The 17,861-nt window shown below is 37.9% G+C and overlaps 1 protein-coding gene across 1 annotated transcript in view; it reads right to left on the bottom strand.

The window, feature by feature from the left end:
- C2CD6 (C2 calcium dependent domain containing 6) overlaps nt 1-13,407 on the bottom strand; it is a 146,095-nt gene extending 132,688 nt beyond the window's left edge. The window contains exon 1 of the mRNA XM_032403562.1: nt 13,174-13,407. Within this exon, the coding sequence (XP_032259453.1) occupies nt 13,174-13,407 (234 nt within the window). The remainder of the gene's footprint in view (nt 1-13,173) is intronic.
- Nucleotides 13,408-17,861: the final 4,454 nt, after the last annotated feature.

The raw sequence follows: 17,861 nt of genomic DNA, 5'->3' as shown, positions 1-17,861 counted from the left end.
TTTTGTATCCCAGCCACTGTCTAGAGATAAAATACAGAGATCTACAGTGCTGGGCATGCCAATGGCCCCAGGAACAGACAGGTTAAGGGCAAGGATGTGATGAAAGTCCAGGACACAGGAGATTGTTTGCTTTTCTGTGAGGGCCTCCTGAACAGTGGCCAGAAGTTCCCCACCCCAGGGACGAGAGGACAGGGTGATGCCATCTTCCTCCTCCACCACCCCTCCTTCCCCCGCCCACCAGCACAGTTGGACTTCAGAGAGCAACACAGTACCTCCAGTGGAGGCTGGAGTCCCCTACACTAAACCCCGCACCCCTGTACCTGGCAGGGGTATCTTTACTAGGGCAAGTCAGCTTGTGAGCCAGCCCAGCAGGCCTCTCCCTCGGAAGACCAACACAGGCCCCATGTACCAAGTCTACTGATTAAAAAGTGCTCCAATGTCAGCTTCTTGTGGAAGTAGGACCAGGCTTGCTTTTTCTTTTTTCTTATTTTTAAATTTTTAAATTTTCTATATTTTATTTCTTATTTTAAATTTTTTATCCTTTATTTTATATACTTTTTCCTTTTTTTCTCTATTTTTTTTGGTATTAGGCTTATAATTTTTTGTTCATTTGTTGGTTGGTTGGTTGGTTTGTTTCCTTCTCTTATTTTTCAGATCAGGCTTATTTTTTTTCCTATTCTTCTTTCCTTATTCTTTTTTCCTTCTTTCTTTCTTTTTCTTTGGAATCAGGTTTATTTTTGTTTGTCTGTTTGTTTGCATTTTTGTTCCTTTTCCTTTTCTCTTGTCTTGGATCTGGCTTTTTTTTTTTTTTTTCCTCTTTTACTTTTCCAGGCTTATCTTAACAGACAAATCAAAGCACACCTAGTTAAAGGTCCGAACATTCCCCACTACAAGCAAGGAGGAACTCTCTAGAGGATGGACCAGTGGGAAAGAGCAGCCAAAACGCAACAGCAGAGTGTACACAGCATATACCAGAAACATTTCCTGAAGTTGCTGTTGTTGTTGTTGTTGTGTTGTTATTGTTGTTTTTGTTGTTGTTTTTTTTTCTTTTTCTCCCTTCCTTTCTTTTCTGGACAAAACGATGAGACTAAGAAATTCACCCCAAAAGAAAGAACAGGAGGTAGTACTCCCTGCCAGGGATTTAATCAATACAGATATAAGTAAGATGTCTGAACTAGAATTTAAAACAATGAGTATAAAGATACTAGCTGGGCTTGAATAAAGTAGAGAAGACACTAGAGAATCCCTTACTGTAGAGATAAAAAAAGTAAAATCAGTGAGGTCAGAATTTAAAATGCTTTAACCAAGATGCAGTCCCAAGTGGAGGCCATAAAAATGCAGATGAACGAAACAGAAGAGCAAATCAGTGATACAGAAGATAAAATTATGGAAAATAATGAAGCTGAAAAGAAGAGAGAAGAAAAAGTATTAGATCACGAAGGTAGACTTAGGGAACTCAGAGATTCCATAAAGCAAAATAATATCCATATTATAGGAGTCCCAGAAGAAGAAGAGGGGGAAAGGGGGGCAGAAGGTTTATTTGAACAAATTATAGCTGGGAACTTCCCTAATGTGCAGAAGGAAACAGGCATTCAAGTCCAAGAGCCACAGAGAACTCCCCTCAAAATAAATAAATAAATAAATAAATAAATAAATAAATACACACACACACACACACACACACACACACATATATATATATAGGTCAACACCACAACATATTATATTAAAACTTGCAAATTACAAAGATAAAGAGAAAATCCTGAAAGCAGATTGAGACAAGAAATCCTTAATCTACAAGGGTGGACACATAAGACTTTAAGCAGACCTGTCCACAGATACCTAGCAGGCCAGAAAGGACTGGCATGATATATTCAACATGCTAAATGAGAAAAATATACAGCCAAGGATACTTTATCAAGCAAGTCTGTCATTCATATTAGAAGGAGAGATCAAGAGTTTCTAAGATAAAAACTAAAGGAACTCGTGAACACTAAACTAGCCCTGCAAGAAATATTAAAGGGGACCCTTTGAGAGTAAAGAGAGACCAAAAGTAACAAAGACCAGAAAGGAACAGAGACAATCTACAGGAACAGTGATTTTACAGGTAATACAATGGCACTAAATTCGTATCTTTCAACAATTACTCTGAATGTAAATGGACTCAATGCTCCCATAAAAAGACACAGGGTATCAGAATGGATTTAAAAAAAAAAGAAAAAACCTCATCAATATGCTGTTTACAAGAGACTCACTTTAGATCCAAAGACTCACCCAAATTGAAAGTGATAGGGTGGAGAACCATTTATCATGCTAATGGACATCAAAAGAAAGCTGGAGTAGTCATCCTTATATCAGACAAATTAGATCTTAAACCAAAGACTGTAATAAGTCCTGAGAAAGGACACTATATCATAATAAAGGGTTCTATCCAACAAGAATAGATGAGTAGAACAATTGTAAATATTTATGCCCCTAACTTGGGATCAGCCAAATATATAAATCAATTAATAACAAATTTATAGAAACTCATTGATAATAATACAGTAATAGTAGGGGACTTTAACACTCCACTCACAGCAAAGGACAGATCATCTAAGCAGAAGTTCAACAAGGAAACAAGGGCTTTGAATGACACACTGGACCAGATGAACTTAAATGATACATTCAGAACATTTCATTCTAAAGCAGGATATACATTCTTTTCAAGTGCACATGGAACATTCTCCAGAATAGATCACATACTGGGTCACAAAAACAGGACTCAATGGGTACAAAAAGACTGAAATCATACCATGCATATTTTCAGACCACAGTGCTATGAAACTTGAAGTCAACCACAAGAAAAAAATATGAAAGGACCACAAATACATGGAGGTTAAAGAACATCCTACTAAAGAATGAATGGGTCAACCAGGAAATTAATGAAGAATTAAAAAAAATACATGGACTCAAATGAAAATGAAAACATGACAATTCAAAACTTCTGGGATGCAGCAAGGACAGTCCTAAGAGGGAAGTATATATAGCAATACAGGCCTTCCTCAAGAAGCAATAAAAGTCTCAAATACACAACCTAACCTTATACCTAAAGGAGCTGGAAAAAGAATAGCAAATAAAGCCTAAATCTATCAGGAGAAGGGAAATAATAAAGATCAGAGCAGAAATCAATGATATAGAAATAATAATAAAAAAAACAGATCAACGAAACTAGGGAGTTGGTTCTTTTGAAGAATTAACAAGATTGATAAACCCCTGGCCAGACTTATCAAAAAGAAAAGAGAAAGGACCCAAATTAATAAAATCATGAATGAAAGAGAAGAGATCACAACCAACACCACAGAAATACAAACAAATATAAGAACATATTATGAGCAATTATATGCCAACAAAAGGGCAATCTGGAAGAAATAGCTGAATTCCTAGAATCATATAAACTACCAAAACTGAAACAGGAAGAAACAGAAAACCTGAACAGACCCATAACCAGCAAGGAAATTGAAGCAGTAATCAAAAATCTCCCAACAAACAAGAGTCCAAGGCCAGATGGCTTCCCAGGGGAATTCTACCAAACATTTTAAGAATACCAATACTTCTGAAACTGTTCCAAAAATAGAATGGAAAGAAAACTTCCAAACTCGTTCTATGAGGCCAGCATTACCTTGATCCCAAAACCAAAGACTCCACTAAAAAAGAGAACTACAGGTCAATATCCCTGAGGAACATGGATGCAAAAATTCTCACCAAGAGACTAGCTAATAGGATCCAACAGTATATTAAAAGGATTATTCACCATGACCAAGTGGGATTTATGCCTGGGCTGCAGGGGTGGTTCAACATCTGCAAATCAATCACTGTGAGGGGCGCCTGGGTGGCTCAGTCAGTTAAGCATCTGCCTTCAGCTCAGGTCATGATCCCAGAGTCCTGGGATCGAGCCCTGCATCAGGCTCCCTGCTCAGCGGGGAACCTGCTTCTCCCTCTCCCTCTGCCTGCCGCTCCCCCTGCTTGTGCTCTCTCTCTTTCTCTCACTCTCTCTCTCTGTGTGTCAAATAAATGAATAAAATCTTTAAAAAAATAAAATTAAAATAAAAAATAAAATTAAAAAACCAATGTGATACACAACATTAATAAAAGAAAGGATAAGAACCATATGATCCTCTCAACTGATGCAGAAAAAGCATTTGACAAAATACAGCATCCTTGCTTGATTAAAAACCCTCCACAATGTAGGGATAGAGGGAATGTATCTCAACATCAGAAAAGCCATATATGAAAGACCCACAGTGAATATCATCCTCAACAGGGAAAAACTGAGAGCTTTCCCCCTAAGGTCAGGAACACGGCAGGGATGTCCACTCATACAACTGCTGTTCAACATAGTACTAAAAGTCCTAGCCTCAGTAATCAGACAACAAAAAGAAATAAAAGGCATCGAAATCAGCAAAGAAGAAGTCAAACTTTCACTCTTCACAAATGACACGATACTCTGTGTAGAAAAACCAAAAGATTCTAGCAAAAAATTGCTAGAACTGATATAGGAATTCAGCAAAGTTGCAGGACATAAAATCAATGCACAGAAGTCTGTTGCATTTGTATATGTTAAAAATGAAGCAGCAGAAAATCAAGGAATCAATCCTGTTTACAATTGCACCAAAAACCGTAAGATTGCACTAAAAACCATAAGATACCTAAGAATAAACCTAACCAAACAGGTCAAAGATATGTACTCTGAAAATTATAGAACATTTATGAAAGAAATTGAGGAAGACACAAAAAAAAATGGAAAAATATCTCATGTTCATGGATTGGAAGAACAAATATTGTTAAAATGTTTATGCTACCCAAAGCAATCCACACATTCAATGCAATCCCTAAACCATAAAAATTCTAGACGAGAGCAAAGGCAGTGATTTCTCTGACATCAGCTGTAGCAATATTTTTCTAAATGTGTCTCCTAAGGCAAAGTAAACAAAACCAAAAATCAACTATTGAGACTACATCAAAATAAAAATACCACCAGCATTTTTCACAGAGCTGGAACAAACAATTCTAAAATTTGTATGAAACCAGAAAAGACCCCAGATAGCCATAGGAAAACCAAAGCTGGTGGCATCACAATTCCAGACTTCAAGCTCTATTACAAAGCTGTAATCATCAAGACAGTATGGTACTGGCACAAAAACAGACACAAAGATCAATGGAACAGAATAGAGAACCCAGAAATGGACCCTCAACTCTACGGTCAACTAATCTTTAACAAAGCAAATATCCAATGGTAAAAAGACTGTCTCTTCAACAAATAGTTGGGAAAATTGGACAGCCACATGTAGAAGAATGAAACTAGACCGTTTTTTTACATCATACATAAAAATGAACTCAAAATGGATGAAAGACCTAAATGTGAGACAGGAATCCATCAAAATCCTTGAGGAGAACACAGGCAGCAACCTCTTTGACCTAGGCTGCAGCACTTCTTGCTAAACAGGTATCCAGAGGCAAGGGAAACAAAAGCAAAAATGAACTATTGAGACTTCATCAAGATAAAAAGCTTTTGCACAGCAAAGGAAACAGTCAACAAAACTAAAAGACAACCTACAGAATGGGAGAAGATATTTGCAAATGACATTACGGATAAAGGGCTAGTATCCAAGATCTATAAAGAACTTATCAAACTCAACACCCAAAAAACAAATAATCCAGTCAAGAAATGGGCAGAAGACATGAGCAGACATTTCTCCAAAGACATACAAATGGCCAACACAGGAAAAAATGATCAACATCACTCGACATCAGGAAAAATACAAATCAAAACCACAATGAGATACCACCTCACACTGGTCAGAATGGCCAAAATGAATTAAGGAAACAACAGATAATGGTGAGGGATGGGGAACCCTCTTACACTGTTGGTGGAAATGCAAACTGGTGCAGCCACTCTGGAAAACAGTATGCAGTTCCTCAAAAAGTTAAAAATAGAACTACAGTATAACCCAACAATTGCACGTCTAGGTATTTATCCAAAGGATACAAAAATAGTGATTGAAGGGGCACATGCATCCCAATGTTTATAGCAGCAATGTCCACAATAGCCAAACTATGGAAAGAGCCCAGATATCCATTAACAGATGAATGGATAAAGAAGATGTGTTATGTATATACAATGGAATATTACTCGGCCATCAAAAAGAATGAAATCTTGTCAACCTCAATGACATGGATGGAACTACTCAGAGAAAGAAATATGTGAAATAAGTCAGTGAGAGAAAGAAAAATACCACATGATTTCACTCGTATGTGGAATTTAAGAAACAAAACAGATGAGCATAGGGGAAGGGAAGGAAAAATAAAGTAAGATAAAAGCAGAGAGGGAGGCAAACCATAAGAGATTTTAGCTATAGGAAACAAACAGAGGGTAGCTGGAGGAGAGGTGGGTGGGGGATGGGGTAACTGGGTGACAGGCATTAAGGAGGGCACTTGATGTAATGAGCACTGGGTGTTATATGCAACTGATGAATCACTAAATCCTACCTCTGAAACTAATAATACACTATATATTAACTAAATTGAATTTAAGTAAAATTTAAAAAGAAAAACAGACACATAGATCAATAGAACAGAACTGAAAGTCCAAAAATAAACTCATGATTATATGGTCAATTAATCTTTGACAAAGGAGGCAAGAATATGCAATGGGAAAATGACAGTCTCTGCAACAAATGGTTGGGAAACTGGACAGCTGCATGCAAAAGAATGAAACTGGACCACTTTCTTATACCATACATAAAAGTAAACTCAAAATGGGTTAAAGACCTAAATATGAGACTTGAAACCATAAAAATTCTAGACGAGAGCAAAGGCAGTGATTTCTCTGACATCAGCTGTAGCAATATTTTTCTAAATGTGTCTCCTAAGGCAAAGGAAACAAAACCAAAAATCAACTATTGAGACTACATCAAAATAAAAAGCTTCTGCACAGCAAAGGAAACCATCAATAAAACTAAAAGACAATCTATGAGATGGGAGAAGATATTTGCAAATAACATATCTGATAAAGAGTTAGTATCCAAAATAAAGAACTCATACAACTCACCAACAAAGAAAACAAGCAATCCAATTAAAAAATGGGCAGAGGGCCTGATTAGCATTTCCCCAAAGAAGACATACAGATGGGCAAGAAACACATGAAAAGATGCTCAACATCACCCATCATCAGGGAAATGCAAAACAAAACCACAATGGGATATCACCTTACAGATGTACGAATGGTTAAAATAAAAAACACAAGTGTTGGTGAGGATGTGGAGAAAAAGGAACCCTCATGTACTGTTGGTGGGAATGAAAACTGGTGCAGCCACTGTGGAAAACAGTATGGAGGTTCCTCAAAAAATTAAAAATAGAACTACCTTATGATCAAACAATCACACTACTGGGTATTTACCCAAAGAAAACAAAAACACTAATTGAAAAGATATATGCACCCCTATGTTTATTGCAGCATTATTTACAATAGTCAAGATATCGAAGCAACCCTAGTGTCCATCCACAGATGAATGGATAAAGAAGATGTGGTATATACATACAATGGAATATTACACCACCATAAAAAAGATGAAATTGTGTCATTTGAGACAACATGGATGGACCTAGAAGGTATAATGCTAAGTGAAATAAGTCAGTCAGAGAAAGACAAATGCCATATGATTCCACTCATAAGTGAAATCTAATAAAATGAATAAACAAACAAAAAGTAGAATCAGACTTATAAATACAGAGAACAAACTGATGGTTGCCAGAGAGGGGTTGGGGTGAAGGGAGAGGGAGATATAGGCTTCCAGTTATGAAATGAGTAAGTCATGGGAATAAAAGGCACAGCCTAAGGAATACAATCAATGATATTGTAGTAACAACGTACCAGGATAGATGGCAACTACACTTGTGGTTAACACAGCACAATGTATAAACTTGCCACATCACTAAGTTGTACGACTGAAAGTAATGTAACACTGTGTGTCAGCTATACTCAAAGAAAACCATCTTTAACAGAATCATAACTAAAAAAAAAAAAAAAAACCCCACACAAGTAAGAAATAACAAGATGGAAATAGCCAATGAAACACAGAAGACTTTGAAAAATCATAGAAGACCTTTGCAGACCTGCAAATATATTTAAAACCTAAGTGAAATGAATAATTTCCTAAGGAAATACAACTTAACAAAATTTACCTCATTAGTAGTAAACAGCTTAAACAGACCAATCTCCATAAAAGAAATAGAGAAAATTAGCAAGGAACTGCCACTACAAAAAAAGTGCCAGGCCCAGGAGGTGTTACAGGGAATTCTATCATATCTTCAAAGAACAGATATCCCAGGGCACCATAAATTGTCCCACTGAATATTAAAGAAAACTTTACTATTTCTATGAAGCAAGCATAACACTGATACCTAAACTGATAAAGAAAAATTATAGACAAATATCACTTATATTGATACAAAAATACCAAATAAAATAATAATAAACAGAATTGAGCACCACATTAAGAAAATAATATGCAATAACCAAGTGGGATTAATTCCAGAAATGCAAATTGGTTCAATATTAAGAAAATCATTAATATACCATACCACATCATGGATCTAAAGAGAAAAATTATATGATTATCTCCATACATGTTCATATGGCCTCTGACAAAATTCAATACCCTTTCCTGATTAAAACACTCTCAAAAGTAGGAATTAAGCCAGTCTTGAAGCCAGTGTTTCATTTGCTGGGGAAATACGAGAAGCACTTTACTAAGATCAGGAACAAAGCAAGGTTGCCTACTATCACCATCACTCTTCAACATCTTACTGGTGTCATGAGCCAAAGCAATTAGATAAGAGAAATCAACTAAAGGCAAAAGAATTGGGGGAAAAAAAGTAAAATAGCTCTATTGGAAGATGATCTGATTGTATCTAAAACTCTAGAGAATTAATAGCAACACTAGCTCGAATATTTAAAAATTCAATAAGGAAGCAGGTTATGAAATTAACATACAGAAATCAACAGCCCTAATATACATAAAAATTAAGTAAGGATATAGCGTAGAAAAAGCCCCACCTTAGGAATAATCTTAACAAGAATTATGCAAAACTCCTAAAATGAAACCATCAAAACCCTTCTGAAAGACACAAAAGTAGATCTGAATAAATGGAAAGATATCTCTTGTTCTTAGGGCAAGTCAACATCATAAAGATGTCAGTTACCTAACTTACTAATCTAATGCAACCCTTATAGAAGAACACAAGCTTCTTTACTGAGATAAACAACTTAATAATAAAGTGTTTTTTTAGAAGTGAGAATAGTCAGGATATCACTAGAAAAGGAAAATTACAAAGCAGGGAACCAGTCTTACCTGACATTAAAACACAGTATAAGTCTTTAAAATAAAATAGAATGGTCCTGGTATATGAATTGATAAACAGACCAGTGGAATAGAAAGTCCAAAAAAATATCAAATACATACGGTCACTTAGTATAAAGGTGACATCTTAAATCACTGGGGCAAAGACTGATTTTTTTTCTTAATAAATGGTTTAGAGACATCTACTTTAAGAAAAAAATTAAATCCATACCTCATACATGCAATCCAAAGAAATCAGGCATTTAAATGTAAATGATTAAATCAGAGATTAAGTGTAAAAATGATACACAAGTACTAAAAGGTAACAGGTAAATTCATTTATGACCTGGGTGCATGTACACAGTTTTTAACTAAGACTCACAATTCAGCTGCAATAAAAGATTGATAAATTTGACCTCGTAAGATTAAGAACCCTTTTACATAGCAAAAAGTACCATCAACAGTCAAAATAACAGCTGTTGAATCGTGAGAAAATATTTGTAACACATATCACAGATGAAGATCTAATATCCCTAATAAAGAACTTTTGAAAAGTGGAGGGGGGAAAGAACAAGATTCTCTTAGGAAAATAATGTGAACAGAAAATTCACACACAAAAAAAATTTAAGGGATTTTAAACATACAAAAAGATATGCTATGGCCCCATTTCACACCACTCTGCCTCTTATTCACCATGTTCCGTGAACATTCCACACTATCCCTCTGCAGAAACTTCACGCTTGTTTACTCCCTCTTGTGCTCTCTCCACCAACTCCGCTAACTCTTTCAATGGCTAGCCTCTTCAGCTTTTCACTTAAAAGCCACATCCTCAGAGAGGCCTTCTCTGATCCCCAGTCCAAATCATAATCTGTAACTGTCTCTCCAATTTGAAAGTTAGCTTCCTCCAGGAAGGTGCTTTGCCGGTGTTGTTCACCATTGCATCCCTCAGCGTCTAACACAAAACTTGGTACATATTTCAAAGCATAGGTGTAATAAAAGTAAAGTAATGAGAGGTTAGGAAGCAGCAAACTAGATTTTAGGATTTTAGAGGTGAAATCCTCAGAGGGAAGACAAGGTCCAAGATGCAGAAAGGCAGTGAGTTGCTGAAAGGAATGGGCGAGGTTTAAAGAACTGATATTAAGGTGCCGGGTACATAATCCACATTTTTACTCAAGTCATAAGCTGCACTATCCCTCAATCTGAGCACTGTCTCTAGTTAATCCTTCCAATTCTCTTAGTACTTTACAGTCAATACACCTTTTAATCTCACTGAGACCTCCAATTATCCCTCCTTTTTCTTTCACCCGGTTCATGAAACTCTTCTGGCTCCAGCTGCTTTCTTCTCCAACCTGCACCCTCAATCTACAATCCCCACATCCATGCCTATCTTTTGCCACTTATCTATAGTAATTTTCAAACATGAATCTAAGAACCGCTGGGGTAGTTTAAGATTGAGCATATTCCTGGGGCCCCAGCCTTCTTGATTCAGTAGGTCTAAGGTGGAGGCCCAAGAATCTAGATTTTTTTTTTTTTTAAAGATTTTATTTATTTATTTGACAGAGAGAGACACAGCGAGAGAGGAAACACAAGCAGGGGGGCGTGGGAGTGGGAGAGGGAGAAGCAGGCTTCCCGCAGAGCAGGGAGCCCCATGCGGGGCTCAATCCCAGGACCCTGTGATCATGACCTGAGTCGAAGGCAGACACCCAACGACTGAGCCACCCAGGCACCCCAAGAATCTAGATTTTAATAAGCACTCCCAAAGATTTGGACACTGGTGATCCAAGGACAAAATAAACACTGGTCTGGAGGAAGAGATGCCCTTCTTCCTATCCAAAGAGGATACCACTACTTGTGCTTTAGAGCCCATGCTTTTCCATCCCCTCAGAGATTTTACTGTCCTCACTGCCTGTTAGGTCTTTAATCTCTCCTTAAACCCGAATAGTCAAACAATTTTTTCAACAAAGCACATCTGATCCATGTCATCTCCCTGATGACACCCACCAGCTTTTCCTATCTCCTGTAGCCACGGTTCTCAACTTTGAATATCCTTGAAGTCAAATGTATTCTAAGCATTATCTGCAAACTACTGTTTTCTAAAATGTATTCCAATAAAATGTGAAATATACCTCAGTGACGTATTTGCTTCCAAGTTTTAAACAGAAGTTTTGTTTTGTTTTGAACATAAAATGCTAAACACATTTATATAGCTGTTATATATCCCCCTATGACGATCTGCTTTCAAGAAATCATGTGCCATAAAATGCCAAGAAATCATAGAAAGACTACCTGTTGCCTAAATATACAATGTTCCATGTGTACTGATGCATAGGCAGATTTAATAAAGAGGGCCATCCATTCTGTGTTCAATGGTCTACATTGTGTATCTTATAGCTATTATAATAATTTTAATAACATATACTTGTATTACTCTAAATTTGTATAATGAACATCTATAGCACATAAACTCATTCCTCTGCATCTGTGTCTGAAAAGAATTCGTCTATGAGGTCATTATAACTAAATCCAAGTGCACATTTCATTTCCTAAGCACTTTTTGTTGTTCTGTCAAAATATTAAAATATTCTACGGTCAAATGATTTGGGAAACCAAACTTGGGTAAACACTGTACCTTGCATATAGGTGCACTACTCTTCTTTGAATGTATGTAGATGCTGTTGTACCTATAAGCAAATTAAAAACACTGCTGCATGGTAGCTTTTTGTCATTACAGATTTTCCCAGTCAGTAGACAGTAAAGAGCCAGCTACTCTTCTGTGAGAAACTTTCATTTTTCACAATAAAAAGGAATCCTCATACTCAAAAAAATTGTGGAAATCACTGTTCTACAAAATAAAGTCCATATTCCTTAGAACGACATACAACAAACACCTTCTATGGCCTAAACTTCCAAGCACATCCCTCTTACACAACCTTTGCAATTTTTCCTACTATTATAGCTAAATGCTAAAATGCTCTCAATTTATCTTAACAATGAATCAAGAGTATTCTAAGTTTTTGGAAGTAGGAGGGTACTATAGAGATCAAGTAATTCAACTCCTTAACTTTACAGAGGACATCATCTTTTTGTATACCGTTTTTCCTGATACTTTTATCTGTACTATTCTTATAGTAACTTAAGACCAACGGAGAATGTAAAATTTCCTAATGATCTTCTAACACTTTGAAAAAGTGAGTTTCAATTTGATTTTCGTTTTCCATTTCCTCCATCCTCTGGTTATACCACTATATGGTAAACAAGCGTTTCACACATTTCAAATAGAAATTAATCTTTCTAATTAATAACAGGAGACCAATAATTCACTTTGCAGACAGGATGCAGATTTGCTCCTATAAGTTCATCTGTAAGTACCTCAGGAATTGAAAACAAAGGTAACTGAAGTTTCTGGAGTTTAGCCCTTTAACCATATAAATGAAATCCTAATGATGGTGAGGACAGCATCACTGACGTCAACGACGACAGCAGCTGACACTTATTGACTCTTTGTGCTTTGCAGTGGTAAGCACTTTACATCATTAGCTCCCTCAGATCTTCAGACAACCCTATCAGGTAAATTGTCATAATTATTATCTAAATTATTGTCTTAATCTAACAGGCTCTGACAAATTAAATAATCTTCAAGGTCCCACAAGTAAGCGCTTCCTCAGTTATTAACACCTTCCAACTAGGGCAGGTCTCTTTCCCTCCCATCTGCATGCATTGACCCCTCGGTCCTTCCCCAGCCCTCTAGGTGGTCAAGTAGGGGACAGACGCCTCCGGCCGGGCCCCCACTCACGTTCAGCAGCCGGTACCCAGCGCCCTCCTTGTTCTCGTCCTTGGGCAGATACATGGTCTTGTTATGGTCCTGGAATTTACGAGCCGAAGAAAACTCCGACGCTCTGCTGTGCATGATTTCCAGGTTGACATTCGGACTCTTCTGAAGTATAGGGGCTGTGTACAGGGAACGGACCTGCCCGCCACGGTTATCAGCGGTGTTGGAACCCTTAAGTAACTCTTGGGGAGGCTCCATTCCTCCATCCTCTGCTGGATGGGTCTGCGCCTAACTGCCGGCCTGCTACTGCGCAGGCGCAGTCTTCTAGCCACCCGGCCAGGGCTTTTCCCGCGCATGCGTACGCACGTGTGACCCTTCACCGGCCAGAGCTGGTTTTGGGAGAGTGTGAGCTTAATGAAACTGGAGGATCAGCTGCAAGCACTTGCCTAAGCCATTTCAGTCTCCTTTGTAAGGGGGTCATAGCATGCTGGTGAACAGCAAGTCTCCTCAGCACTGTGATTGAACGCCTTAGTTCATTTTCTTGTCTGCCCCTTGAACCATCGTAAGCCTCTTTTCCCTAAACCAGTTCCTTCTGGGAGATTTACAATATCAATAATCACTTCCTTACGCTATCCCCTGAGCTCCAGATATTATGTTTCCAACAGTCTACTTGGACATCTTTACTGTCCCATACACTCATAATACACATTAATATTCATCTTCCCTCCGAGACCTCTAGTATGTTCCAAACTCATTTAATATGGCAATATCATAGTCACAAAAGCTTAAAACTTCAGACATATTTTTTAATTCTAACCCTAAATATTCAAACCCTATTCTCTCTTTTAATGGCACCTACTTTAAGACACTTCACATACACAACTGCAATGATTTACTCCTGGATCTCCCAGCCTGCTGTCATCCACCCTTTCCACTGCCCCAGTACTAATACAGGTTACCTTTAAAAACAAACAAAACCAAAAAATAAAAATAGAAACAAAACTAGAAACTTTCAGAGCTTCTTTTTTAGCCATAAATTTGAATTCCTTAATTTGGAAACGAAGGGTATCCAAAATGCACTCTATCTCAGGATCATTATTTATTACTATTCTACTTGGGATCTGTTTTTCTTTTATTCATGAGCCAGCTCAAACTTCAGCGTTCAGTTAAATCTTATAACCCCCTATACATACCCTCAAAGCAGAATTAACTGTTGTCTCTAAGCTACAACTTGGCATATCACTATTAGTGGGCTCATGCTATCAGAATTAGTTAATTTCAAAAGATAGTTCTTTGGGGGCAGGAACCTGATCCTCACCTTGTACCCCTCAGGGCTCATGGCACAAGAGCTCAAAACCCTCAATACATGTTTGTTGTCATCGGGGTCTGTGCTGTGTGGTGTTTAACTACTGTGCCAATGAGACATGCTGCCCACCAGCTCATGATGACTTCCTTAGGGCTCATGTGATGCAACATAGAAAATATCTAACCTAAATCTAGTCAAACTTCTAGACCTAACCTCCAGTCTACAGGAAATTCAGGAGATAGAGAACAAATTGAATGATGTTATTAGGAAAAAATCAAACAAATACAAAATGTAGGTGGGACATTCGAAAACAAAATGGTTTGGATTCTTTAAAAAAAAATGTGAAGAGGAAATATAGAAGGTTACAGCCACTTGGAAAACAGTTTGGCAATTTCTTAAAAAATTAAACATTGTAACTACCATACAACCTAGCAATTGCACTCCTGGGCAGTATCCCAGAGAAATAAAAACACACATTCCCACAAAAACCTGCACACAAATGTTCTTAGCAGTTTTATTCATAACAGCCCAAAAATGGAATCAACTCAGATGTTTTCCAAGAGGGAAATGGTTAAACAAACTGCAGCAGGTACCTATCTCGGAGTACAACTGAGCAATGAAAAGAAATGAACACACAGCTTGGATGAATCTCCTGGGCAGAAGAAAGATAATTCCAAAAGATTACATTCTTGAGATGACAAAATTTCAGCAATAGAAGACAGCATAGACAGCCAGAGATTGGAGTTAGAGGTGCAGAGATGGGGATGTGGGAGGGAAATATGAAAGGGCAACAGTGAGAGATTCCCGTGGTTTGGGGAACTGTTCAGTTATCTTGACTGAGGAGGTAGATACACAAACCTACATGACTCGTAAAACTGTATAAAAATTAACACACACAGACACACACACACACCAGTGCAAGTAAAACTAGGGAAATTTGAATAAGATCAGTGGGTTTGATCAATGTCAATATTCCAGATATGATATTATACCACAGCTTTGTAAAATGTTATTCAGAGACACTGGCGAGGTGTACAAAGGATTTCGTTGTATTATTTCTCAAATATGCATGAATCTACATTTATCTCAGGAAATTTTTCAGTTAAAAATGTCATGGGAGGAGAAAAAGGTGAGAAGGCCCTTTAAAATTAAGAGATAAAACAAGCAAATGAAATATGCAAACCTTGACTACTTCTTGAGAGACAACTGGGGAAATTTGAGGATAGACTATTTAATGATACTGTGCTATGTAAACAAATGTTCTTATTTTTGGAACATGCATGTTTACATATTGTGACATGATGTTACCCACTTACTTTCAAAAGATTTACCAAGAACAGGGGTGCCTAGGTGGCTCAGTCAGTTGAGTGTCCGGCTCTTGATTTCAGCTCAGGGCATGATCTTGGGGTTATGGGGTTGAGCCCCATGTCAGGCTCCACACTGAGTGAAGGAGCCTGCTTGAGATTCTCTCTCTCTCTCTCTCCCTCTGCTCCCCACCTCTCCATCTCTCTCTCTCCCTCTCTTAAAAAAATAGATGAAGCAAGAACAAAAGGGGGGGTGTATAAGGAAATGAGCAAATGAGCAAATGTAGCAAAATTTTAACAATTATTAAATCTAGGTTCATCTACATTACAGTTGCTATAACACTAGTCTTTCAACATTTTTACACTTGATAGTTTCCAAATGAAAAGCCCTCAGAGCTCACTCATGCATATGGCCTTTACCTTGCCCCCATCTCCACCAGTAGAAATCCCATCCATCCTATAAAGGACATGCCCACACCCAAACTTACCCACAATACTTTCCTAGATTCTGTAACTCCTATGCCTATCTATGTTTTCTGACTAGATTAGGAGCCTCTAGAAGGCAGGTAGTATGTATTATACATTTTCTCATTTTTTTGTCCTCTCACAAATCTAGCAATTTGATTGAAATCAAATCATGTATCATAATCCAAGCTTTACGTTTCCTAATGGATTACAGATGGTGTATATAGGCCAGAGGTCCCAAGTGTTGGTTAGTCTACTAGCTATATCACAATCACCTGTGACATCTTCTAAAAAGCTGTTTTCAAGGTACCACCTCAGACCTACGGAATCTGAATCTCTGGGGATGGGCCCAGGAGTCTCTATGTTTTGTTCGGCTTATGGGGAATGGGGAGAGGTAGGTGTTAATTACTGAATATTTTGCACCCCAAAAAACAACAAAAACCTCACTGGGGATCTTGCCTACTGACACCTCAGAAACTCCACTAAGCCACCCTACCCACACTTGATGGAGAGAAAGGTGAGAAAAAAAGATGACTTTGAGCCACTTATGGAGACATATAATTGGCAGTGAACTTCCTCAAAGTTTCTCAATCATCACGGCCAAAGCTTCTCCTGATAACACTCATACAGGTCCACCAGCTGCTCAGGGAATATGTACTCACTGGGGTGATCGGGAGATTTGAAGTCCAGGCCATGCTTCCCAGACCTGAAGAATTTAAAGGCAATACGCCCATGCCAGGTACACTATCATCAACACAGCCAGCATTCCCAATTGCATTTCACAGCAGCTCCAGAGCTTCTTAATTTTCTAGGATGTTAGGAGCAAAACTCCCTTCAACTTTGTATTAACTTTCTATTGCTGCCCTACCAAATTCTGACAAATTTAGCAGGTTAAACAACACACATTTGCTATCTTAGCATTCTGTCCATCAGAAGTCTGACATGGGTCACACTAAAATCAAGGGTCAGCAGGGCTGAATTCCTTTGTGGAGGTTCTAGGGGAAGATCTGTTTCTTTGCTCATTTGGGATGTTGGCAAAATTCAGTTCCTTAAAGATGTAGGACTGAGCCCACATCCATTTTCTTGCTGTCAGTCACGGACTGTTCTCAGCTTCTAGAGATCACCCACATCCGTTGATTGTGGCCCCCTTCTTCACCAAACATTTTTACAACCTCATTGACTATATTCCCTATGCCGTACTTTCCATCGCTATGACTTATTTGTTACTGGAAGCTTGTACCTCTTAATCCCCTTTATCTATTTCATCCATCCTCCCACCCATCTCCCCCTCTGGAAACCAGCAGTTTGTTCTCTGTATTTATGAGTCAGGGTTTTTTTTGTCTTTGTTTTTTCTTAAATTTCACATATGAGTGAAATCACACAGTATTTGTCTTTCTCTGACGTATCCCACTTAGCATTATACCCTCTAGGTCCATCCATATTGTTGCAAATGTCAAGATTTCATTCTTTTTTTAAAAATGGCTACTATTCCCCTGTATGTATATGGCACATCTTCTTTATCCATTCATCTGTGGATGGACATGGGCTGTTTCCATATCTTGGCTATAGTAAGCAATGCTGCAATATACATAGGGGTGCATGTATCTTTTCAAATTAGTGTTTCTGTTTTCTTTGGG

The sequence above is a fragment of the Phoca vitulina genome, unplaced genomic scaffold (assembly GCF_004348235.1).
Source record: "Phoca vitulina isolate PV1807 unplaced genomic scaffold, GSC_HSeal_1.0 scaffold1, whole genome shotgun sequence".
Lineage (NCBI taxonomy): Eukaryota > Metazoa > Chordata > Mammalia > Carnivora > Phocidae > Phoca > Phoca vitulina.
The sequence above is the reverse complement of the archived record's forward strand: the minus strand, read 5'-3'. Positions and strand labels throughout refer to the sequence as shown.